Source organism: Furipterus horrens, unplaced genomic scaffold (assembly GCF_987537825.1).
Source record: "Furipterus horrens unplaced genomic scaffold, mFurHor1.1.pri manual_scaffold_15, whole genome shotgun sequence".
NCBI lineage: Eukaryota > Metazoa > Chordata > Mammalia > Chiroptera > Furipteridae > Furipterus > Furipterus horrens.
Window position 1 is genome coordinate 23,405,809 of NW_028327185.1, and position 16,567 is coordinate 23,422,375.

General features: G+C 45.6%; 1 protein-coding gene across 2 annotated transcripts in view; it reads left to right on the top strand.

Moving 5' to 3' along the window:
* Positions 1–16,567, top strand: part of RYR2 (ryanodine receptor 2) — a 550,937-nt gene that overhangs the window by 361,420 nt on the left and 172,950 nt on the right. For both annotated transcript variants that reach the window (XM_090263510.1, XM_090263509.1), the window contains 6 exons: positions 879–1,038; positions 1,393–1,479; positions 3,027–3,253; positions 6,746–7,526; positions 10,600–10,800; positions 15,966–16,071. In XM_090263510.1, coding sequence (XP_090119636.1) covers positions 879–1,038; positions 1,393–1,479; positions 3,027–3,253; positions 6,746–7,526; positions 10,600–10,800; positions 15,966–16,071 — 1,562 coding nt within the window. The remainder of the gene's footprint in view (positions 1–878; positions 1,039–1,392; positions 1,480–3,026; positions 3,254–6,745; positions 7,527–10,599; positions 10,801–15,965; positions 16,072–16,567) is intronic.

Genomic DNA, 16,567 nt, shown 5'->3' on the forward strand with positions numbered 1-16,567 from the left:
GCATATTTGATATTCAGAGAAGGCGACCATAGAAGGAAGTAACTCAATCTAGTAGATGACTTTGGGCTAAGAATAGTCTAGGGGAGGGTTGTTGAATCCGTTGTAAGTGATGCAAAGAAACACAGTTGACTTTTGATAATTCAGAAACTTAACTGTACCTCACCTTTTTGTTCTTTGCCTGCCTTTGGCCTTTTTTTTTTCCTGGTCTCATTAATATATCTGCTGTATAATGGCAGACGAAGCACAAATACCTTAAGTTTTGTTGCCATCTCTGGTGAAGGTTTTGGTAAGGGTAAAACTCAGGTGGGGGTTGAGGTTAATACCACTGATCTTGTGCATATTCTAGCTGTCTGTCTCTCATAACAGATCACCAGGAATTGACCATAAAGGGACATGTTTTCAGCCAAATTGTAAATATATCGAATGACTGATGGCTCACGTAGCATTTGCCTAAGGACACTGAAAGTGTTTAAAAACGAATGCTTCTCATTTCAGAACAGTAGTTAAAAAAAAAAAAACCTATGAGAATGAAAATTACAAATTTGGATGATTATTAAATAAACTTTTTTGAACTTCAGAAAAAGGCCCCGTTTGGTTTGAGTTTTGGAGGGAAGGTGCAGGTCAGTTCTTCCGTGGTTCCAACTCGCTGACCTGTCTCCATTAGGTGTGGATTTAGGGACGTGCAAGGCCTGACTCAGAGCGCCCCCTGGCGTCAGGGAAGCCCTGCCCGAGCCACAGACTCGGGCCCATGTGCACCTCTCCCATCACAGCATGAGCTTGTTGCTTGCGCAGCATAATTTAGGTTTAGTTTGCAAGATACACATGCTTTCTGTTACACATGTGGTCGTACAAAGATAAACCTGTTTTTTGAAATTCAGCATCAAACGCAGCAACTGCTACATGGTGTGCGCGGGTGAGAGCGCGAGCCCCGGGCAGGGACGCAGCAACGCTGGGCTGGAGATCGGCTGCGTGGTGGACGCTGCCAGCGGGCTGCTCACCTTCACGGCCAACGGCAAGGAGCTGAGCACGTACTACCAGGTACTGGCCGGCCGGCGCCCACTCCTCTGGAGAAAGCATCGTCACCCGTGAGAGGGAAAAATAAACTAGGAACAAAATGAAAACAGAAATGAGTTAATTATGTAGTTTTACTTCTGTTTGAATAGTAGCTGTGCCTTATGCCCTTCAGAGTACAGAGTACATTCCTCCATAAATGTTCACGTAGTAAAGAAAGGAAATGCTCCTAATGATTATTCAAATAACGCAATATGCATGCAAGAGAGAGGATGCGTCTCTGGTTTCCGTTTGTAGACTGTTCCTTAGTTGTTGTGAAGAAAGCGCTTCCTTTCTGTTCTTTCCTTTACTGATGTTATTAAATTCCCTGGTTTCTTTAAGGTGGAGCCAAGTACCAAATTGTTTCCTGCGGTTTTTGCACAGGCCACGAGTCCCAATGTCTTTCAGTTTGAGTTGGGAAGAATCAAGGTAAGAAAGACTCATTCTTGGTATTATATTTGCATTGTGTTCTGTGAGAGAGTAACATTTACTTCTTAAGTAAGTTCAATATTTTATTAGTACTGCTATTAACCTTATAATCATTTTTCAGAAAAAGGGCATTAGGAGAAAGAACATACTTAGAAATTAATTCTCTGCAGTCATCATAAATATAATTGTCAGTAAAAGTTGACTTATACAGAATAAAAATGCCAAGTCACATACAGCTTAGTAATCATGGAACTAGCAGGTGAGCTGGGGAAAGGGCTTACGGAGCTGAAATGGGGCTTCCTTGTGGACGTGCCGGGCACTGGTGTGGGCAGGGTTCTCTGGGAACATAAATGAAAAAACAGCTGAGTTGCATGGGGGGATCAGGTACAGCTAAAAAAAGAGGTGTTGTTTAGATTGAATAAGAGACCTCAGGAGACACTGGGAGGAGGTGACAGAAAGCAGAGATGCGTGGGCACAGAAGTGCTGAGCTGAGGAATTCAGTGTGACGGTGACAAAGGATGCCTTCCGACATGGCTGCAGATGAGTGTGCACAGAAGTGGACCGGGTCTGTGCTGAAAGGCCTGAAGGCTGTGCCAGGAAGCTGGCTACTGTTACACAGCCGCAGTCCGCCAGAAACGTGAAGCAGGAGACTGAGTGAATCACATGTTTTGGGGAATATGTCAGTGGTAATGGAGGAGGAACACCTGCATGTGCTCACAGGAGGAGCGCAGGCAGTAGCAACTCGGTGTCAGCAGCTTGGCACCGTGTACGCGGGAGAAGGTGCGGAGGCACAGTGATAGATGAGAAGGGCTTTTTGCAGAGAAGTTAATAGAATTTGACAGTGAATAGAATTGAGATTTGTTGCTGAATCGGAGTCAGGTCCTTGAGGAGAATGAAGAATCAAGGGTTAATGTACATTTTTGGTGTGAACGAGGAAGGGATGCTGGTGCAACTACAAGCACAACAGCTGGCTGAAATTCAGGAAGTGGAATTGGATGAATTCGCACCTGCCAACATGGGGACGTCAGGCGCACATCAGGTGAAGGGACAGTTTTCATGCTGCCTCGGTGACCTTGGCCTTGTCCCTAAACCATGTGAGCCTGGTTTCTGCCTTTGTAAGTGGGATTCTCGGCTGCCACAGGAAGGCCAATGCAATACGTACTAAAGGAACCATGAGATTTCATTAGGGAACTGGCCCGAAGAATTTCTGAAAAACAATGGAAAGATCTATATTACAGTAAATTTGTGATTCAAAGTGTGAGAAAGGAAGCAGCAAGTTGGGATAATTTTTTTTTTTTTTAATTTGACAAAAGTGGTAGTTTCTCATAACACTGATGTGTGTCGGGGTCTGTTTGACATCTCCACCTGAGTGTGCTATAGGTCCAGCAAATTGAATGTGTCCAAAACTGGGCTGCTGACCATCACGAGCCCCTCCCAACCTGGGGTGTCAGCGGACCTTTACCTCTGTGATCTGTTCTGCAGAATTCTAGTCACTGGTGCCTCTGGGAGTGTCCTAAACGGTTCTCCTTCTGCTTCCTGTCCGCTAGAACGTGATGCCTCTCTCAGCGGGACTCTTCAAGAGCGAGCACAGAAACCCTGTGCCTCAGTGTCCCCCGCGTCTCCATGTGCAGTTCTTGTCACACGTCCTGTGGAGCAGAATGCCCAACCAGTTCCTGAAGGTGGACGTGTCCCGGATCAGCGAGCGCCAGGGCTGGCTGGTGCAGTGCGTGGACCCCCTGCAGTTCATGTCCCTGCACATCCCCGAGGAGAACAGGTCCGCCTGTGGGCCTGCACCGTCCTGGGAGGCCGGGGTGGCACCGGGGACACAAAATGAGGTTTAGAAATACCGTATTTCATGTGTCCAACGGAGACATTATTTTACTTATTCCAAGTTGAAATCTTTCTCAGACACGTTGTCCCTGAAACAAACTGCCTATCCTGCTGTGGCAGAGGCGGGATCGTTGGGTGCTGTTTCTTTCCACTCTCTTGCTTTTCTTACAACAACAGCGAGTAAAATCTCAGGCAGGTGTACCTGCAGCCCGACTCTCGACTTTATGAGTAATACGGTGCCATAAAACTGATAAAACTGTAAGATGTTAGGGATGGAATCACAAATCGGTTTAACCCTACAGTTGACAGACATGAAAACTAAAAGCAAGTGACATGCATGAAAGAAAGTTGGAAATATGTGGGCCTCCATGCTAGAGAGTAATGGTGGGAACACAAGTGCAGTCAGCACTCACAGGCGGCTTCAGGCATTTCAGTTTTTCCATGTGATGGCCGCTTGGGTTGTGAGGTTTTACTTTAGCAGCCTCATGATCAGGAAGGAGCTAAGTTTCTAAGTTTTGGATCAAGATTGGCCTCCCAAAAAGTCATCAAAAAGTGTGATCACAAAGTGAAAACATTGCATGAAAAATGCAAAGATGAACATTTGCTGTTCTCATATTTAAAGTCTTTAATCTTAGAACAGTTGCAGGAGCTAGGCCCATGTTTACATATTTAGACATGCTTGGCATTTAAAAGAAATTTTAATAGCTTTAAAATTTAGTGTGTGTCTTGCAAAACAGCTCACCTGTTCCTCAGAAAGTTAAATATAGACTTGCCACTCCTGGTAAGTTTATGACCAAGAGAAATGAAAATATGACCACAGAAAAGGCTGTACACTGATGTTCATAGCAGCGTTATTCATAGTAGCCAAAAAGTGGGGCCGACCCAGCTGTCCATCAGCTAAGGCAGACGACTCAGGTGTGGCCTCTCCACGCAGTGCTGTTCGGCAATAGGAAGGAACAAAGTCCTGATACATACATGCTGTAACATGGGTGAGCCTTAAAACGTAATGTTAAGTTAACGAAGCTATTCACGAAGACCACATCTTTGTAGGGTTCCATGTAATTGAAAAGTCCATAATGACAGATCTGTAGAGACAGAAAGATTAACAGCGGCTTAGGGCTGGTGGGCCTGGGCCTGACTGCTAGTGGACACCGGCTTTCTTTTAGGGCAATGGAAATATTCTGAGCACAGATTATTGTTCTGGTTGCACAAATCCATTAATATACTAAAGCCAGGGAATTATATATTTTAAATACATAAATTTTATACTATGCAAATTATATCAAAGACATTTTAAAAGAAATGCAAAGAAAATTTAGGTGGATTTATTTAGATGTTAAATATTTACATATTTTAAGTGAAATCATTAGAAATATATATCATAATGTTCTCTTTAGATGATTGGATTTTATTTTGATTTCATTCTTATATTATGTGAGAAAAACTTTATTGGAAATTAGCATCTAATTAAAAAAATTACTCAACAACCAAAAAATACATTTGGGAAGGAATTTTTCTTTGTCAGGGGAAATATTTTCTCTCTACTAAGCAGAGAATTTTAAGATAGTGATTAATATGCTGGCACGCCATAGTCAGAAACCAACATATGCTCTAGTCAGGGTAATTTCTCATTCATATGAATTACCTGTGACTAATTTATGAGTAACTTATATGAGTTGCCTGTGACAAGTGAATGGATAATTTAAACTGTTACTGTAAAGAATCTACATCAGTTTCCTCAAATATGTAAAACGCAAATGCATGAGAAAGTGTCATCGGAATGGGGTTGCCGGGAAGGAAGGGGCAGCAGCAGAGCCGAGCACGGCTGGTGAGTCCCTTCTCTGCCTGGGTGGCAAGGTCCGGTTCCGCACTGGGCTCATGCTTCCTAGAAGCCAAAGGAAAACCTGATGAGCATCAAAATTCAGATTCCAAAAGGGAAATTGCCAACCAGTAGTTGAGTAGAATCTGTCTCTCACACCCCGGACAATTATAACATGGCAGATAGTTAATATTTTAGAATTTGGGACCACAGGAGATGCATGTGAGTCCTCTGATTTCATGTCTCCACTAGCTAGCAAGCTCCCTTAGGACAGGAATTGTGTCTGTTTGGTTCGCCTGCTGTCACCTGTGCACAGGGCTTGATGCGTAACAGACACACTATAATATTGAATGAATGAAAGAGCGATAGTGAGTCATTGAAGAACTTCTCCACTGGGGACTGTTGAGGAGTATCATGAGCTGTATTAGTCAGCGTTTACTGCAGTGATAGCCCCCAGATCTCAGCGGAGTGGCTGCATATAAACAGTCCGTGCTCATGTTACATGAGGTCCTGGGCGCACTGCAGCTCTGCCCAGGCTGGGGACAGACTGTGGGTGTGGCCCATGCACCTCTTTACCCTGAGAGCTGGGCTGGTGGGCAGCCCTGACCTGGGACGGCTAGTTTCCATGGCCTAGGGCGATGTCCTGGCCTAGCAGACACCACAGGCCTCGAAGAGTTTCTTTTTGCTTCTTGCAGATGGTGTGTCCACTTAGATTTATGGGCCAAAGCCAGTCATATAGTCAGGCCCAACGTAAGTGGGGCAGATAGGATTACCCCAGCTTCAGGGAAGAGGGCAGAGAATGTTCACTGACCACTGTGTGATCTATAGCATGGACCGAGGAGGCGCTGGGTTATGTATGTGGCATTGTCCTTACCACAGATAACATAATGAGTTTTTCTTTTGCTGTCCTGCAGTTAAAGCCACAGTTCACTAAGGTATGAATACTCCTACCAGGGAAGTCAAACTAAATTTGTGGAGGTGTGTGCCTTCGTTTGCTCTAATGTAAATGTGAAATTATGAGATGCAAAATGACCCGAATTAGGAGCCTGTATAAACTCAGTTTCCCAGCAGTCTTTCCTCAGTGAAAAGTCACTGTTGTGTGTTTCCTGAGCTCTGCACACCTGGTGGAGAGCAGGTGGTATGCATGTGGTCTGTGAGGGAGGACCGCCAGAAGGGAGGTGATGTCAGGGGAATCAGCCTGGCCACCTGCTCTGACCGGTTATGGGGATGGCTCTCAGTTCAGAGGAAAGGGCGCAGACTCCCGAATCCAAGGCAAAGTTTTCTGGTTTCTGGAAGCCAGTCAGCCAGCTGGAAATGAGACTCAGGGTTTTTCAAGGAGTGCTCCCATTCTGAAAGGAGGGGGTCCCCAGGTTCAGACTGAGACCCAAGTATCTAAGAGGTGCCCAAACGTTGGGAGCATGGATGATGAAGAGGGTGTAGGCACGAGTGGGTGGAGATTTTCAACATAAAACTCTATATGGAAGAAATCTTGTAAAACGTCTAGGACAGATTTTTAGACAATCTGTGCCATTTGCATGGGAAAGGGCAGGGGGCGGGAGGTAGCCATGCTAGCTGAGCTCCTGATTTCTCCTGGGACTGAGGATCCCCTCCCCGCAGGTCCGTGGACATCCTGGAGCTGACGGAGCAGGAGGAGCTGCTTCGGTTCCACTCCCACACCCTGCGGCTGTACTCAGCCGTGTGCGCCCTGGGCAACCACCGCGTGGCGCATGCGCTCTGCAGCCACGTGGATGAGGCGCAGCTGCTCTACGCCATCGAGAGCAAGTACATGCCCGGCCTGCTGCGCACCGGCTACTACGACCTGCTCATCGACATCCATCTGAGCGCCTACGCCACTGCCCGGCTAATGATGAACAACGAGTTCATCGTGCCCATGACAGACGAGACCAAGAGCATCACGCTCTTTCCCGATGAGCACAAGGAGCACGGGCTGCCCGGCATCGGCCTCAGCACCTCGCTGCGGCCACGCATGCGCTTCTCCTCGCCCAGCTTCGTGAGGCTCAATCACGACTGCTACCAGGACAGCCCTGAGTTCCCCCTGGACACGCTCAAAGCCAAGACCATGCAGATGCTGACTGAAGCTGTTCGGGAGGGCGGACTGAGGGTGCGGGACCCTGTAGGGGGCACCACCGAGTTCCTCTTTGTGCCACTCATCAAGCTCTTCTACACACTGCTCACCATGGGTGTGTTCCAAGGCGAGGACCTGAAGCACATCTTGCAGCTGATTGAGCCCCGGGTGTTCACCGATGCCGCCCAGGAGGAGGAGCAGCAGGCACCGCCCATGGAGCCCCGCACTGATGATGCCAGGCCCGAGGGCACACGTGGGGACGCAGCAGAGGGGCTGCTGCAGATGAAGCTGCCTGAGCCCGTGAAGCTGCAGGTGAGTGGGGAGCTGCAGGTGAGCAGGGGGAGGGCTGCAGATGAGCAGGGGGAGGGCTGCAGGTGAGCAGGGGAGAGGGCTGCAGGTGAGCAGGGGAGAGGGCTGCAGGTGAGCCGGGGGAGGGCTGCAGGTGAGCAGGGGGAGGGCTGCGGGTGAGCAGGGGGAGGACTGCGGGTAAGCAGGGGGAGGACTGCGGGTAAGCAGGGGGAGGACTGCGGGTAAGCAGGGGGAGAGGGCTGAAGGGGAGCAGGGGGGAGGGCTGCAGGTGAGCAGGGGAGAGGGCTGCAGGTGAGCAGGGGGAGGGCTGCAGGTGAGCAGGGGGAGGGCTGCAGGTGAGCAGGGGGAGAGGGCTGAAGAGGAGCAGGGGAGAGGGCTGCAGGTGAGCAGGGGAGAGGGCTGCAGGTGAGCAGGGGGAGGGCTGCAGGTGAGCAGGGGGAGGGCTGCAGGTGAGCAGGGGGGAGGGCTGCAGGTGAGCAGGGGAGAGGGCTGCAGGTGAGCAGGGGAGAGGGCTGCAGGTGAGCAGGGGGAGGGCTGCAGGTGAGCAGGGGGAGGGCTGCAGGTGAGCAGGGGGGAGGGCTGCAGGTGAGCAGGGGGAGGGCTGCAGGTGAGCAGGGGAAGGAGGTGGAGAGCTCAGGATTGTGTGAGTTCAAGGCACTGAGACCGGCCTGTATGTGTGTGTGTTCCTGTGCAGTGCAGTTGTCTAGAATCTAACTGATGTCCAATGGTATTTTGAGACCCAAAAATCTAATTTTCTTAAATTTGGAATGGATTTAATAATTTTCCATTTGAATCAACTGACAATAGTTAATTGAAGATAAATTTAGTATGTTTATCAAGGTGGTTTTCTTGGCCAAGTAGACATGTCTGCTATACATGTCTGAAAGCCTGGCCTGTCACAGTTTGTGTGTGTATTTAAGTGTCTGCATGCATGTGCATGTATGTTTGTGTGTATAGACATGTGTATGTGTCTATATGTGTATCTCTGTGTATAGTACATGTATATGTATATTTCATGTACAAGTGTATAGTTGTATATGTGCGCACATTTATGTTTATTTGCATATGTGTATAGTTGTGTGTTTCTGTGTATATATTTTCATGTGTGTATAGTTATATGTATGTATATATGTATATTTGTGTGTAGTTGTGTGTATGTGTGTATATGTGCATTTTTTGGTGTAGTTGTATATGCATATGTATACATATATTTGTAATTGTGTGTGCATGTTTGTATAGGTCTGTGTAGTCGTATGTATATATGTGAGTGCATGCATATTTGTGTGCATGTACATGTGCAAGTTTGTATAATTCTCTGTGTGTACAGTTGTGTGTACGTGTGTCCATGTGTGTCTGTCTGAAAGCTGGGGACACGGGCACCTGTCTGCCAGCTCCTCTCTTCTCTCCGGGTCCTTAGTCATTCCCTGTGTCTCCCCACTTGTTTCTGCACATGCATCTCGCCATTTTGTTGGATGCCTGAACCCCAGGGGTTTTGTGCTCTTTCCCAGCGTCGAGGCCCTTGTCCCACAGCCCGATGTCATTTCCTGCCTGTGCTCCTGCAGAGCCACAGGTGTGGCCTGTCTTTGTGCTGAAGATGTCTCAGGACCTTCCTTCCGCTTCTGGTCTGTTGGGGCTGCCTGGGTGTGCGCAGCGCTGGTGCCCTGTTTTCCCTCCATTCCGCAGGCAGGGCCTCCTCTGAGCCTGGCGCCTGTTCTGGGGGCGGCACAGAGGGGCCCTGCCTTGCAGAAGCTCGGTCCCTGGGCGGAAACACACACTTACTGATGCGCTTCTTTCCAGCTGTTCCATCGCTGACTGCACTAACGATCTGAAGGAACAGAGGGGATTCCTGGGGTGGTAGAACGGGTTCCTGGAAAGCTGGGGCACAGGCAAGGAGGCCTCTAAGCTGGGGTCAGGCTGGCGAGTGTGTGGGGACAGGGCGCAGGGGGATTCTGGGAGCCGTGCTCACACGGCCTGCACACCGCAGGCTCTGGAGCAGGAAGACACCCCGTGGCTGCAGCCAGGGAGCCCAGGAAAGAGGGGCGACAGGCAGAGGGCAAGTCACACAGGTGCGAGCCATTGGCTAAACCAGCCACGTGATGGATTATGACTTTTATTCTAAGTGCAGTGAAAATCAATGAAGAGTTTTAGCAGGAAAATGTTACCGTGAAATCAGGATGTAGCTGCTGTGAGTAGAACGGAGAGACAGGCTGGTCCAGGGCAGGTGGAGTCAGGAGGCCGTCACGGGGCCCAGGCCCAGGGGGCAGTGCTTACACTGGGATGGGGCGAAGGAAGGGGACAGGGGGAGGGAGAGGACACTAGGGCTGCTTTAGAGTGGGCGTTGACAGAAATGGCTGTCTCATGGATGGTGACATCCAGGGTTTTAAAGGCCTTTTTAACAGTGCCTTGTACTGAATCACAATTAGTATTAGTGTATGTAATGTTTTCCTAAGCTTGGGCATAACGTTTTCTGGCAGGCATGTTTCTAAAGACTTCCTATACAGGTAAAAACCCTACCAGCTTTCTGTTAGGGAATATCCAGTTGCTCATTTAGTGCCTAGGCAATAAAACCACCTAATTAACTTATGCAAAGTCTGGAGGTAGACGGTTCTAGAACTGGTGGAACTCAGCGGTGTCATCTGAAACCCAGAGCTTGGTATCCTTCTGTGGCCCTTAGTCTGTGGTTTTCATCCTGAGGGTGTTAGCCCGTATTCCTCCAGTGAGCGCGCCCTCACCTGCTTACTCTCACTTTGAGGAGAGAGTGTTCTGGTCTGTTATTAATGGTGGGAAATCTTTACCAGAAGGTCATTGACAAACGTCTTGTACGCCTCTTCACCATAGCACTGATGGCTACAGAGCGGCCAGGACCGCGAGTGTCCACCAAAGGGACATTCATTCGCCATTTGGCTTAGGCCGATTCTGTTTCGTTCTCCAGGACATCGTGCGCAAAACCAGGATTCTGTTCGCAAGGGAGCTGAGTTGACAGCTAGGCATCTCTGCCCTTGATTTTGATTTGAGAGCCATTAACTCTTTCAAGATTCAGAAATTAAATTTGGTGTCTTTTTAATTGTCTCCTTAGATGTGCCTGCTCCTTCAGTACCTCTGTGACTGCCAGGTCCGACACCGGATAGAAGCCGTCGTGGCCTTTTCAGACGACTTCGTCGCGAAGCTCCAGGACAACCAGCGCTTCCGCTACAATGAAGTCATGCAAGCCTTAAACATGTCGGCTGCGCTCACTGCCCGGAAAACGAAGGAGTTTAGGTCTCCTCCTCAGGAACAGGTACAAGAATGAGTGCAAAATTTTTCCCTTTTACTTTGGGCTTTCACTCATTCAGGATTCACATATTGCAAAATTATATCATAAGTTACAGATGTATTCTTCCCTGTTCTCTTTAAACTGGCCAAGTTGGTGTAGTCAGCATTCTTAGTTTCACCAGAGAATCCACGTGGTTAGTTTAAACAAATAAGAGACTTATTAAAAGCAATGGGGTGTATTATGGCCGCATTGAGGAGGCCAGTTTACCATATTCTGATGTCCTACAATCAGGAACAGTGTACAACCACAGATGGGAAGTCACGGCTGACCCAGTTTCACCCAGATGACTCCTAGGATGCAATGCTGACACTTTTATTTTAAATTTTTATTCATTTATTTATTTACTTTCCATTTACAGTTGACATTCAATATTATTTTACATTGGTTTCAGGTGTACAGCATAGTGGGTAGACATTTATATACTTGACAGAGAAGACACTTCTTTTTGTTCCATCCCTACAAGAAGAACCAAAGGTCACTGTCATTCTTGTTGGATAATTGGCCCGGTTTGTGGTTTTTCCTCTTGTTTAGCTCCAAACCCAGGTCTCTCTAGAATGCAGCAGAACCATAGGCATATGACTGAGCCACATCTGGGGATGTGAGTTTTCTGGAATCTTCCTTGGGAGGGGACTCATACTGTGAGAAGTTAGATCGCGTCATTGGTATCTTACTCTTGCCATTTCCTTCCATGTTCAAGATGAAAGGGTTTAGGGACTTGCTGCGGAGTTTACCTTTTCTTAGCAGAATGTAATTTCTTTGAAGGAAGGGACATAGAATGTGTTGTTTTGTTTTGTTTTTGTTTTGTACATCGTTTATTGAGCAGAGGACAAGTCCAGTTGCTCCCAGGTGCACTCCCTTTGTCAGCTGCTGCTGGGAGACTTCTGCTTCTGGAAAGGTGGGGTAGGCGTGCCTTTTCCTGTTTTTCCTGCTAAATACCACTGTCACCCTGGGAATTGCAAAGAACACAGTAGGACTGAAAGAGAGAAGAAAGGAGAATGGCTACAGAACTCAGAACTCAAGGAACAGCATGGTGGTGAGTTTCTGGGCTTTCTTTTTGCCTCCATCTGTCCTACACTTGGAGCTAAAAGAGCCAGCCACCCAGAACACCAACAGGCATAGACCAGGAAAGCCCTTCCAAAAGCCTTTCTGTGTGGAGCCAACCCAGGAAAACTTTTAGCAAGACAGAACACTTTTAGGTATTGACACATGACTCCAGCCAAACATCACAGTGATCACCGTAGCCTGACCCCACCCCAACCAGCAGAGTTGAGCAAGGAGCCCAGACCTCCAGTCTTACCAGCTGTTACCAGGTGCTCGAGCTGGGAGCTGAGACTTCATCCCTGAGGCCTCCACAGTGTCCGCAGAGGCCAGGGAGGGAGGGCACCAGCCAGGGCTGTATGAGTACAGGCGAGTGGGCAACTGGACCTCCCAGCCTCAGCCGGTGGGCACAGGCCTCCTCCCTCCTTCCAGGAAGGCCAGGGGGGGAAATGGACTTTCACTCCCACCAAACAGTAAGGAAGTGCCCAGAGCTCTTCTCGTGCTCAATAGTCTCAGGTGAAGCAAGAAGTTTAAATAAGACCCGAAGTCCCATAACATAACACTCAACATGTCCAGGTTTCAATTAAACATCACTCGTCATACCAAGAACCAGAAAAAAACTTGAATGGAAACTATAATTAATAGATACCAACTCTGAGATGACAAAGATGCTAAAATTATCTCACAAAGCTTTTAAAGCAGCCATCGCAAAATGGCTTCAAATTAAAAAAAAAAAAAGGAAGTCTCAGAAAGTCAATAGAAGATATAAAGAACCAAAAGGAAATTTTAGAAATGAAAATAATCAGAACTTAAAACCCCTCAATAGATGGACTTCACAGCCAAAGTGGGGGGGCAGGGAGGGGGCAGAGAAAAGAATCATTGAATTGAAGAGAAAACAAAAGGAATTACCCAGCCTGTAAAGAAGAAAATAGGCTGGAAAAAATTTAAAAGAGCCTAAGGGAACAGTGCAAATATAACAAAAAGATCTACAGTCCATGGGTTGGGAGAAAAGGGGTGAAGTGAAAAATGCTTGCAAAACTAATGGCTGAAAACTTTTCAAAAGAAAGAGATTCAGGAAGCCCAGTAAACTCCAAACAGGATTCCCAAAGAAATCTAAACCAAGACATTCCATAGGGAAACTTCTGAAAACTAGACACAAAGAAAAAAATCTTGAACATAGTGAGAAATAAACAACACCTTCAGGGGAAAATAATCAGAGTGACTGAAATTCTGCTTAGAAAACTGGAGGCCATAATGAAGGGGTACATTTTTCATGAGCTGAAAGGAAAAAAACAAACAACAACTGTCAGCCTAGAACTCTTATGTTCAGAGACAAACCCTTCAGGAATGAGGGGGAAACCCAGGCACCCTCAAATGAAGAAACGCTGAGAATTTGCCTGCAGAAGACCTACACTGGAAGAATGCCTAAAGGATGTTCTTGCAACAGAAAGAATTTGACAAAAGAATAAAATTTGGAAAATCAGGAAGGGAAAAAGAACACCAGACAGTGTTGAGCTGTGGGTAAATACAATTCATTTTCTTTCTCCTTTGAGTTCTCGAAATAAAAATCCATGTATGAGTGGACCCATGCAGGTCAAACCCATGTTGTTCTGGGGTCTATTGTGCTTTCAGTCTGCAGTTGGAAACCCACGCACGTGGAGGGCTAACTTAATGTACACGTGGGTTTTCAGCGGCGACAGGGGTTGGCCCCCCCAACCCCCATGTCATCCAAGGGCCAATTATTTAGGAAATATTTAAGTCAATTATATTTTAAATGAAGGGGAATAAGGAACATAAAGGAGATAAGGTTTCTACACTTCACTAAACTGGTGAAATGTTGATAACCAGTAGACCTGGATAAATTATGTATACATAATGTAACATCCAGAGCCACCACTAAACAAGTTTTACAAAGAAACACAAAAATACTGTAATTCAAGATGAGATACTAAAATTTGTCACAGAGCCCACAGCAACTTTGGAAAAAATAAGTTAGAACAAACATGAAACAGCTAAAACAGCAGACTTCAGTCATAACATATTAATAAATTCCTGAATATAAATAGTTAGAAATACCAATGAAAAGGCAGAGATTGGCAGAGTGGATTTTAATAGCTTGGCCTAACTATATATGCTGTCTACAAGAAACTGACTTCAAATATAATGATGTAGGTAGGTTGAAAATAAAAGGATGAAGAAAGATATTTCATGAAAAATTAATCAAAACAAAGGAAGATTGCCTATATCAGAGCAAGGAAAAGTACCCTGGACAGACAGAGCACTACGTAACGGTAGCGCGTATGCACTGAACAACAGAGCTGCAAAATACGTGAGGTCAACACAGAACTGAAAGGAGAAATAGACAAATACATAGTTAGTCAGGGACTTTAGCACCTCTCTCACGATAAGTGATAAAACGAGAGAAATAAGCAAGAATATGGAGAATGCAGCACTACCATCAGCTAACAGGATTTTTGGATATTGTGGAATACTCTACCCAACAACAGAAGACACAATTTTTAAGTGTCTATGAAACACTTACAAGGATGGACCATATCCAAATCCATAAAACCACCTCAACAAATTTAAGATAATTGGATCTTTTTCATACAGAATGTTTTTTCTTACTTCAGTGAAATCAAATTAGAAATCGATAACAGAGAAATACAGGAAAAATCTCTAAAAACTTGGAAACTAAACAGCACATTTCTAAAATTACCATTGTTCAAGGAGGAAATCTCAAGGGAAATTTAAAAATACATTGAACTAAAAGAAAATGAAAATATCACATATCAAAATTTGTAGAAATGGCTAAAGCAGCACTGAGAGGGAAATACATTAAAAAAAAGAAAAACATTGAAATCCATACTCTAACCTGCCATCACAAGAATTTAGAAGAAGAGCAAAATAAACCCAAAGCTACCATCGGGAAGGCAAGAATAGAGATAAGAGCAGAAATCAACAAAACTCCCAACAGGACATTTGAAAAAAAATCATTGAATCCCAAAGCTGGTTATTAAAAATGTTATGAAAAATCAACAAAACTTTAAAGAGACTGACAAAGGAAAAAAAGAGAACACACGAATTACCAATATCAGGAATAAGACGTCACTACAAACCCTGAAGATGTCCGGAGGATCAGATGGGGATATGTACATGCGGGCTGTCTGGTTCCATTTTTATGGGCAATAATGCAGACATGGAGTGCAGATTGGTGGTTGACAGGAATCAAGGGTGAGGAGCAGGCAGGAGGGAAGTGGGGCTGGATAAGAAAGGGTAGCAGGAGGGACCCTGGAGGTGACGACTGTTCTGTATTTCGACTGTGTCACTCTCCTGTGTTACTGTTTGCAAGATGTTGCCATTGGGGCAAACTGGGCAAATGCTACGTGGGCTCCTTCCGTATTGTTTCCTACAATACCATTTGAATCTACAGTTTAAAATAAAAGTTTAAAAAACTTCACATAAAAATCTCTATAAAAAAAAAACCCTACAATTGTTTCCTAAAGGAAAATCATGGAATATCAATAGGCCTTTATTTTCTTCACTCATAAATTTAATATTATTGTGTCTAAAATTTTTAGAAATGGAAGAAAGTTTCTTGCAGTTTATTTAATTGAATTATCAACAAATGCATAGTTATCCATTGTATTATTTTTATTATGTTGACATTTTTCCTGTTTCTTTACAGCTATATCTTTTTCAAAAAAAGTTCTTGTAAATATTCAATAAAGTGTAAAAGTTAGGTAGAGAAATGGAAATCTAGGAAAGCAGAATAAAATATTTTAAAGAACATTTTGATCTTACTTGATTTAAGAACTCTCAGTATACAAGAGTTTAAGACATTGTGAAGTGGTTAGAAGAAGCAAATTCTATGATTATTTTGCAGCACATTAAGTTTTGAAGGATTTGATTTATTTTGTGGCTTTTTTTAATCTGAGTGATAGATAATCATTTTTCATCTGTTGGTCAACGATTTACGAATGCTCCAAAAACAGGTTTTGAACATCTCTGGTTTCACGGTCTGCTGTGCTGTTCTTGAATCCACTTTTCTCTCATATTTGTTCTTCCTCTTCCTGGTTCTAAACTTGCAGATCAATATGCTCCTCAATTTTAAGGATGACAAACACGAATGTCCGTGTCCTGAGGAAATCCGAGACCAACTCTTGGACTTCCATGAAGATCTGATGGCGCATTGTGGTAAGGTCTTTCCAACTGACAGCTCTTGTTAAGTGCACGTGCCCTGGTGCAAACGTAGGTCCGTGTGTACCGGGTGCGCAGATATGCAGGCTGCCTGTCGGGGGCCATCTGGGAAAGCTCCTTGTAATAAGATGCTTAACTGGCCCTGGGTGGGAAGCCAGGATGGGCAGGGAGATCCAAAAGGCTATCGGGTGGAGCAGAAGATGACACATTGCCCTTCTCTCGTTTCTCTTTCCCTCAGTGCGGGGCACAGCGAGGGGGCACGGGAATTGTCACCAGGTGCCTTGGACAGAGAGCTATGTTAGGTTGATTGAGTCTTAAGAAATTTGTTCACAGGCAGTTGTATTTAAACTGACTACGGGGCCACTTTTTAGGACTGGCCAAGGACAGCTAACACATGCCTATGAACTTAATGCCTATGGTAACCCTGTTAGTAGCCCAAATCTATTAAGGGCATTCTCCCCCCTTTTATTCAGAGAACCTTAAAAATGGGATT